Source organism: Puntigrus tetrazona, chromosome 18 (assembly GCF_018831695.1).
Source record: "Puntigrus tetrazona isolate hp1 chromosome 18, ASM1883169v1, whole genome shotgun sequence".
In the NCBI taxonomy this organism is placed as follows: Eukaryota; Metazoa; Chordata; class Actinopteri; order Cypriniformes; family Cyprinidae; genus Puntigrus; species Puntigrus tetrazona.
Genome location: NC_056716.1, coordinates 24,649,787 through 24,660,228, shown reverse-complemented (window position 1 = coordinate 24,660,228; position 10,442 = coordinate 24,649,787). Strand labels below are relative to the sequence as shown.

Genomic DNA, 10,442 nt, shown 5'->3' with positions numbered 1-10,442 from the left:
ATTTGCTCACAGATACCTTCATATTATAAATTATATTTTCATCATTGAGAATAGCATGAAAACTTTCCCGACTACCAAATCAGCATATTGGAGTAATTTCGTAAGGATCATGTGACTATTCTGTATTTTTTCTGTATTTATAGAACCATCTTATCTTCAGATATTCCCAATCCTTGCATACATGCCTAAATATCATGAAAATAAAAATTAATTATTTTCACAAACTTTCACACTCAAAATATTACGGGTTTCTAAACGGTTTAAAAACAGAGTAACCATTGTAATACCAAATATAAATTCTTTATTATTTTCTGTACAATTTTGTATAAGGCAAGCACAAATATGCTAGACACGTCCCCAACATAAAATACACAATAAAAATAATCATTATTTAAAGAGTTAAGACTAGCGTTTTTGTAGAAGGTGACACGACTGGTGACACGATTGTCTGATTATGAGACAATAAAATTTCCAAGTCTTATATCTTTCATTAAATTGTGAATTTGAATTCTAAAACACTATTAATTTGTTTGAAGGCACTTTATCTCTTCAGGTATTCCAGCACAGACTAAAGTGCACATTGAATTACAGCAATACTCCAGTTATGGACAGGACAATTAAAATGTGAGGGAGTTAATACTTGATGCTTTAAAAAAAAAAAAAAAAAAAAAAAAAATCAGATAGCCTTTCCAAAGACAAAGTCATCTGATGTGAGCCCCCAAACACAACCAGTGCTCAAGTCTGTAGGTTGTAACCGTACGACTGTCATGTCATGATGTAAAGTGTGAGATCACCATGAGTGTAGTGTTGTTCATGGTGTGAAGATCAGCATCTGTGTGTGAGTGTGTGTGTGGAGAGGTGCGATGAGTCGTCCTCAGTGTGCAGGGGGGATCTGATGGTTCATCTGTGATGGTCCCAGGAAGCCCAGTCTCTGTTTATTCTTCCTTTGCTCTGTCATCTGTACATGTGCAGAAACACACACACACACACACAAACAGGGAAGCCAATTCAGTTGCATCAAATTACAGCCTAGACAAAATTATCCCACAAGGCTATAATAAAATAAAATAAAAAAATCAATCATTTTATGAGTAAAAAAAATTGTTAAAAAAAATGTAATAAATCATGTTGGTTTCTCTCCATCACCTGTTTGTAAGGTGGGTATCAGTATATTTTAAATGTTAATATATAAGAACTATAAATGTAGGATTTTATCTGTAAGGATTTTAACTGTAAATTAACAATAAGTTCTAGCAACCAAAGCGGATACTTTTTTCCCCACTGACACTTCTTCTAATACTGAACCTGCTTCAAAAGTGACTTCTGAGCTACTCCACTGACAATAGATTTTTTCCACAGTGAAATCTGCTAATTTGACATAACAGGCAAAATTATTGATCAGGTTGCCTCCACAAGCACCATTTTAGAGTGTAATTTCTACACTCTCGACGTGAAGTCCGTTTAAAAGGATAGACAAACTGTTTGGTAACCAACATTCTTCAAAACTAATCCAATGTTCCACAGATGGAACGACATGACAATGACAATTTTTTGCCTGAATTATTCCTTTACAACATCAAAATCAAATTGACCTCTTCTTCCATGGGTCACTTTTTTGATTTTTGACCTCATGGCCGTTCCAGACAAAGAGAAGGAACTTCTAAGTAAACAGCCCAAGAGAACGGAGGTGGAACACAGTGTGCTACGCTGAATCAGAGAGAGCTTGTTTGTCTGAACACATGACGAGTTCGGATTTCGCCTACCGCATCTGAGCTGGATCTCAGCCTGGCTCGAGCTGAGAGGTGAGGAGGATCTGTTTAATTAGGCCTGGCTGTCGGAGAAGAAATCACTTTAATAAGTTATTTAACATCCAGCGCTGCCAGGAGAATTACACTAAGCCTGCTCCTCGTGACCGGCAGGAATCAAAAGGACCGCTGGAAGATGTGAGGGGAACCACAGCGCGGTTAACATTTCCGGTTCCACCGTTTCAGGCTCACTGGTTTGGATCTGTGCCGATTCCCAATGACTTTGCAGTTTCTGTGCGTTCAAGTGCAAGTATAGTTCAAATCTAAAGTCTATAAAAGGTCAAACAAACATGCAGGCCTTAGTGAGAAACTTAAAAAAATTGGGCCTTGGGGTAGCAATTTCTTTCCAACGTCATCCCAAAGCTCTCCCTCTCCCTGTGTCATGTGAATCTGTTAAACTGTTTGTGTGGAATCACATGTGGTCCAGGCAGGTGATGGCTGTGATCCGACACAGCGGATCACAGCCGGAACATCCATATGGCCCCGGGGCCCCGCCCCACCCCTGCTCTGACGCACTTCCACAGCAAGGCCTAATAGTAAACACTTCAGAGGCCCCGTGAAGAAAAACACTGTTTTGCTTTGTGAAACCGGGCTGCCCCGCGTGCTGCACGTTACCTGTTCTTTAAGCTCGGACAGCTGGGAAGAAAGCTGAGCCACGAGACCCACGGTGGTGTCCAGCCTCTCCTGCAGCGATCGGATCTCGTTCTGTTCGCTTTCTCCCTCGGAGCTTACCAAAGACATGGCTCTCATCCGCGGAAACCAGTCCAGATTCTTCTCCTGAAGGAAACATGGGAGATGTGAACGCCGCTTGGAAAACTTCAAAAACATCTAAATGACTATTTTGCAGTAAACATTATTCAGACATACTGGATTTTTAAAAAGAAATTAATCCCCTTATTTAGCAAGGTGATCAAAAGTGACAGTAGGCTTTTGCAATGCCACAAAAATTACTTCAAATAAATGCTTGTTCTTTTGAACTTCTTTCATTAAAGACTCATGAAAAAAAAATAATCAGTTTCCACTTCTACTTAAATCACAGTGAAAATAAGTAACATTGTTTTCACCATTGATAAGAAATGTTCCTTGAGCAGAGGATCATCATACTTGAATGATTTCTGAAAGATCATGTGACACAGCGCTCCAAACTTTTCTAATTGAAATACATTAAGCAAAAACTCCAAATCTTTTCTAATTGAAATACAATATAATCTATATCTCTATCTAATATCTATCTATAAATAGGCATATATAAATAAATATATATATATATATATATATATATATATATATATATATATCTATATATATATATATATATATATATATATAGAGAGAGATATATATCTATATATATATATATATCTCTATATATATATATATATATATATATATATCTCTATATATATATATATATATATATATATATATATATATATATATATATATATATATATATATATATATATATATATATATATATATAAAAAAAATAAAAATCACACACACACACACACACACACAAACATACATATTATATATATTTAATTATTTATATACATATACCACATTTTCAGAACCAATAATGCTGAAAATAAATAATTCAGTTAAAAAAACCTACAAATCATTGCTGAATGTGATGAATGAGTTACAAAGGCTGGTTTAATGGCTCTATGATTTAATGACACTACTTATTGGAGGATGTTTTACCCTGCTGACAGTCTCGCACTCTACAGTGCAAGTTAAGCAGCAGAGTTTTGTTGCATAACAGTTGCTGTTAAAGGCCTCAAAGTCTGTAGCACACTAAAGCACAGCATGTTGCCACCAAGAAACTGCCTCTCTAAAAAGCAACGGAAAACGGCAGGCCTCAAAAATGGGTCACAAATCTGTTTTGATCAGGTTGTGTATAGAAGCTTCACAGTAAGTTTACACTGCTGCTGAAGTTTATATATTTTTGAAAAAAGTCCCTTATGCTCACCTAAAAAAAAAAACAAGTAAAAAAGCAACACTGTCAAATATTAATCCGATTTAAAATAAATAGTTTTCTATTATAATACATTTTAAAATCCAATTCATTCCTTTGACGGCAAAGCTCAATCTATCCAAATTAGACTCATCAACATGGACAGGATATTTGACATCACAAAGAAAAAGAAAATGAGACCCAGACTACATTAAAATGTTAAATGGCTTTGTGTTGCGAATTATCGCCTGACTAAAATAGAGCATGGACGACAAAGTTGATCATCATCATGACCCATATCTATTTACAAAAGCAAGCTCATGAAAATGAACCAGTGTGCTGAAACCCCCTCGAGCTTTTTCTTTCAAAAGCTAAAGCATATAGAGGTAAGTCTGGACACTTTAAACCCCTGGAAGCAAAGACGGCTCTAGAAACAGGAAGTAGTCATGCAAATGAACCGCAGTCAGAGTTTTTTTTTAATGTTTTAGATAATAACAGTGAGTCATTCTGTTTGTAAAGTGTGTGCGCCCACACAGTAGCTCACGTACAAGATATTTGTTTGCGTTCTACAATTTGCTGTGTGTGAGTGTGTGTGTGATTAGCGTGTATATATATGAGTTTATCTAGTCTGGGGTGTGTGAGATAAGGAGAGGGGGGGGGGTAACTCATCACGGCAGTTATGTAAGGTGCTTTTCACAGTCGGCCTGACAGGAGCGCGCTGCAAGGTGCACAGAGAGTTCCAGGATATGTTTAGAGGTGGGAAAAGACTGCCTTCCCTTACACAATCATGAAACGCACGCTCACGAGGTGACACACCCGGGCACGCGCATCTTCTGATAAGAACACGGTGCTTTTCTCTGCTATACAATAGGGAATGCAGCTTTCCAAGAAAAACACACCGGATAAACAGTATGCTCTTCTAAGAAACAGGCGAAATGAACAAGGTCAAGCACGCTTTCACGTCAGATCGGGGCACCGCGACTCTCTCTATTGGAAGAGAGAAGTCTGGTTTTGCCGAAGGTTTCAGTGGGATCTTAAATAGGAAGGAAGGAAAAATTTGAATTAGGAATGAGCTGCTGCTAATTGGTTCCAGGGGATGGTGCATTATGAATCTATGAAAAACAGTAAAGGAAGAGGGAAAACATAGGTGAAGTGAGGACGGATGAACAGAGACGAGATTGTGAGGCTTTGAGTCTCATGAACCACCGCATTTTTTTTTTTACTAAAGGATACAAATGGGGCTAAAAAACAAAGCAACAAGAAAACATCACTGTTATGAACAGCTAGTGGAAATTGTTTTTTTAACCTGGAGTGGGTTTAGTCCTTAATTATCATTAAATTATACTTGATTAATAATTAATACAGAGTGAATTGACATTAAAATGAGCAAGCAACATAAAGAAGTGTAGACCAATGATGTAAAAAAATATTGCTCATTGTTAATTACTGCATTAACTAATGTTAACAAATTATACTGTAGAATTTTTTTTAGGTTTCTTCAGCTCAATAACGCAACATTTATTTGATGAAAAACACAGTAAAAACATAATTTGAATTTTATGTAATTGGTCAGAATAAATTGCTAAATAAATAATGAAATAAAATAAATATCAATTCTAGCACTGTTTTTAAATAAATTAACATAAGCAAATACACATTCATTACTGATAATAAAAATTCTGTCCCTTAGTTTTTTTTTTCTATTCATTAAAGGTTGCTAAAAAAAAACGGCACAACTGTTTTTAACATTGATACGAATAAGAAAGAAGTTATGATATTTCACAATATAACAGTTTTTTACAGTATTTTTTTATCAAATAAATGCATCCTTGGTGAGCATAAGAGACTTCTTTACAGCATTACATTTTTTTTTTTTTTTACCAACCTCAAACCGTTGAATGCTAGTGCATGCAAACAACAAAATTCATAAAAATTAACCTGCAACTAAGACAACAATATTTGAATGTCAAAAAAAATACACTAAATCACAAATAGCTAATACCTCACAAACGGACAAACAGTCATACACGCTTCAGCACATTAACGCTGCTGCATACTTGTGAGTGGGAAAGGTATTTGAGCTGTCATTAAAGTGCCATTAAACTTCTTTTCCCATCTGACAGACAGCATAATCGTTAGATCACGTGTCCTCGGCTCTCATCACCATAAAGCTGCTGTTTTGTAATGGAAAGGCGGTTATAGAGCACTGCCATCAAACCGGCTCTGGAAATAGCAGCATGATTGCAATAATCAGTTTGATTAGCATGGCTGGTCGCTGCACACGCACTCCTGCAGTCATCCGTTCACACACACACACACACACACACACACAGCCCGAGACGCCCAGCTGGGAGAAGCGGATCCAGCGGTGAATACGTGACCTTTGAACTCGCATTGATCGCAAGTCTAGAGGCCGAGGAGTTTTTTTTAAATTCTTGTTCCTGCCGACAGTGCATGACGATGGTGTTGCCAAGGAGACGCCTGACTCACTGTGTGATAATGAGCAGCATAGCAGGTGTGTGTGTGTGTGTGTGTGTGTGTGTGGGACAGGAAAGCACGTGTGAGGATAGGCTGAGCTAATAGCAGGCCACTTGAGATGGGTTACATAACAATGCTGTGACTGCTGCAGTACCTGCTCACACTCTCCTTTCCAGCAGTCTGTGAGTGATAATCACACGCACGCACACACCTGCTTCAATGTAAACTTGCAGCTGAAACTCCATGCTACACTTTTCTCTTTGAATACGAGCAGAGATGATAGGGTGAGCCGGTTTGCAGAGATTTGCATTAGCTGTGTTTTCAGGTGACTGGAGTACACACACACACACACACACACACACACACACACACACACACACACACACACACACACACACACATACACAAGCTACACGCTCATTTAAAAGACTGTAGCATTCTGCATTCAGTTACTGTTTCCTGCCGCCTGCTATACTACAAAAGAACCTTATATGAGACGGAACAAATACAGAGGAAACTAAACAAGCTTTATTTATGCGTTGTCCATGCCTCATCTCTCCCGTCTCAGCTTTAATGAGGACCCTTGTGTTTGCAGCAAGTCACAGTAATTAGTTAATATAGTACTAATAGAACTCTGTGTCATCAGTGGTGCTTCATGGAATCTGCGCCTGCAGAATCCTGCAAAAAGCTCTTTAGATTTCCACAGAATACAAACACCTGTCTACTAACATGCTGCTTTATTGGCTAGGCTGATAAACCGGGCAAACTTTGGCTCTTTGCAGCTTATCAGCCTCTGCCACTAACAGTGCACTTAGATTTTTTTTTTTTTACACTTTTACATCAAAAAATAAGTACAATGTACTTATAGTGGTCATATTGTAACACTTTTGCTGTTTTTGCGATGGGATACGAGTAAGGTCAGGGACAGGTTTGGTGTTATATACAAATATGATAGATAGATAAATTTAATTTAAATGTAAGTACACAGTAGTTTAGGACACTTTATATTAAGTATTTTATATTAACTACTGTGTACTTCCATTTAAATTTTTTTAATTTAAATTAAATTAATAAAAACTTTTAAATGCAAGTAAAATAAAATATTAAGCACTGCAACTGTTTTCAACATTGATAATAATGTTTCTTAAGTACCAAATCAGTATATTTGAATGATTTCTGAATCGTCATGTGATTTTAACATTTAATTTTAATTTAAATGCAGCCTTAGTGAGCTGACTGCATAGTTTATGTAGCCTATGTACAGTATGTATGTACCAGCAGAAACAGAAGCTCTCTCTCTTTACACACGCACAAACTTTAAGGAAGTTCACTGTCTCCTTTGTTGCACACTGAAGACAGTCTGCTTAGAGTCGAGTCAGAGATATAAATACACACACACACACACACACACACAGTCCTTGGTTTGTCAATTCTAACAATGTCAAAAATAACAACGTAAACAAGACTCCAGTTGTATAATATTCATTGTACCATTAAGTGCTATAATATTTATAAACGTATTATTCATGAATTAATGGCATATAGCTGACACATTGTCAATCATGAATTACATCTCGTATAAAAACAAGACAAGTCAAATGATGTCAGACATATTGGCACAGACATAACTGAAACAAACAACATTCCTGAAAGGAAGTCAGCTGATTAACATATTTGGACATTTGAAAAGGTCAAAATTTCACTGCATTACAACTTCTGCTTTTCTCATAAATGTATAACAAGTTGTAAACTCATAATTTAGATTTTATGTATTGCAATTTTTACTTTTTTCCTGAGAACTGCAAATTTAAACTGAATTTCCATTCCAAATTTATATTTCACAATTTTTACTTTAATTATAATTTGAACTCGAGGATGCTAATTTAACTCAGATTTATCTCAGTTTTTAGTTCCTCGCAATTGTGCAGAATTTAGCAAAAAAATAATAATAATAATATAATATAATCTTATAATTTTTCTATTGTGTGGTGGAAACAAGCTTCTATTTTTACATTTAACCAACTGGCCTGGTAAGTAATAGTTGATGTATGAAAACAGGTTCACGCAGGTGTTCCATCAAAACAAAAAACACATAAACTATGAACGTGATAATCAGAAAGTGTCCAAATGTATCATGCAATGCATCATGGCACCAAATGCGGTGATCAACTAACCTTAATCATTTGGGCCACGTGGCTCTCGGGCCCGTGTACTCTGTGGGGTCCTTCACCTTCACCAAGACCAGGAAGTACAAATAGTGCCACATGTTGTGCTCTGACTTGATGTGCTCCTCAAACGACACTGTCTTGTTATCAAACTTGTCTCTCTCAAGACCTAAAAGATGAGTAGATAATAAAAATTAAAGGTTCTTCAAAGAAAAAGCCAACCACCGTCTTTCAAAATCAATTGTTTTATTCATGGTATTCCACAGTTTATAGTCACTATAAAACTTTCTCCACATCAGTAATACTTTAACATAGACTTTATGCCCTCCTTAATGGAGTAAATGTCACCATGATCATAGTTGAACCCATCAAATAAAAAGCCCTGTCACAGACCTCATATACAAATTCAAAGGCAGTCAGAGTAACAGAATGTGACAGGGCATGACATCTGCTTAGAGCCGCCCCACTGGCTAGTTCCAAGCCATTCTAAGATTGCTGTTGTGCAGATGTAGAAAAGAGCTGATTTAAAGAGGCTATATTCTACACTTTTGTAGCACTAAACAATTAAAAAAAAAAAAAAAAAAAAACATTAGTTCTAGTGGACAATTTTCTGCCCTCACTCTGCCCCTGATGAATGAGACTTTTTGCTATTGTAACTTTAAACTATTAATTACTATTAACTTTTATTATTTGACTTTACAAATTGATATTCCAGTCAATCGTGCTTTTCGATGATTTGTATCAGAAGCGTTATACAAATAAACTTGAATTGAATTTGTGAAAGAGAATAAAGACTTAAAAATACTTCACACCAATTTCTAAAAGAATCATACTAATTTAGGATTCAGACATTTATTGATTCACTGAAAAAAAAATGCTCTTTTTAGGATTTCAATGACCACCAACTACTACTATTTTGATTAACATGGAAAATAATAGCTCAGACATTCTAATAAATATCTTTGTGTTTTACCGCAAGGATCAGTGTTATGACTGCTTAACTGATTCTGTTTCTCAAAATGTGTTTCCTTTGAATAACACATACCACAAATGAAGCAGGTGGTCTTCAGAATTTCTTCCTTTCTCTGTTTCTCACTCCTCAGGTCAGCAAAAGTGTCAATGATCACACCAAAGATGAGGTTCAACACAATGATGATGACAATGAAGAAGAACAAGAGGTCATATACGACACGTGCCGGGAACATGGGCTCCTGAGAAGCAATAGTAAGGGATTTGTGAATTGAGATTATATGGATATATAAATACAAACACATACACGCACATATATATACACACATATACATACACACATATATATATGAACACACTGTGTTTTATTTCTAAAAGCAGTTTTTACAAAAAGTCCTAGAGTACTGAAAAAACAGTTTTATCCATTATTGATCCGCAGTTTTCAATCATCCCTAAAATAGACCCTTTGAAGCTGGTGTGACTGATTTTGCAACGCTTCAAAGCATAAAGACAGATGCTCAGAAAAAGTAGAACCGAATGCAGGGGTCTGTAAAAGCATGATGTACAGATGCCTGCAGATTCCACAGCTTTAAACATGGATTATACTGACAGTATTAGTGACGCTGGAAAGGATTTATTGGCGATTCTCATGTCTGAGTGTGCTGCGTTGATGATATTCTGTTCACCTCTTTGGAGAGCTTGCGCAGAACATCTGCGATTCCTCCTCCGTTCCTCAGCCCGTGGTTCAGAACAGTAATGATGCACATCAGCAGGGTGTCACACACACGCTCTGTACCGTCTTCATCCTCTTCTTCCAATGGGATGAACATACACACAGAAATATACAGGCACTGTGTGGTTTCAAATTTTTATGAATATATATATATATATATATATATATATATATATATATATATATATATATATATATATATATATATATATATTATTTATTTATTTATTTATTTATTTAAACGTAAAGCTTTATAAATAACTAAATACATGTATATATTAAAACACACACACACACACACACACACACAATATAGTAAAATTAGTTGTTCT

The 10,442-nt window shown here is 36.0% G+C and overlaps 1 protein-coding gene across 1 annotated transcript in view; it reads right to left on the bottom strand.

Annotated features, from left to right (window-relative positions):
- Positions 1–278: 278 nt before the first annotated feature.
- Positions 279–10,442, bottom strand: part of LOC122362645 (inositol 1,4,5-trisphosphate receptor type 2-like) — a 69,048-nt gene continuing 58,884 nt past the window's right edge. Inside the window, 6 exon segments of the mRNA XM_043264189.1 lie at positions 279–958; positions 2,421–2,582; positions 8,418–8,452; positions 8,455–8,577; positions 9,454–9,619; positions 10,064–10,188. Of these exon segments, the coding sequence (XP_043120124.1) occupies positions 875–958; positions 2,421–2,582; positions 8,418–8,452; positions 8,455–8,577; positions 9,454–9,619; positions 10,064–10,188 (695 nt within the window). The 3' untranslated portion in view covers positions 279–874.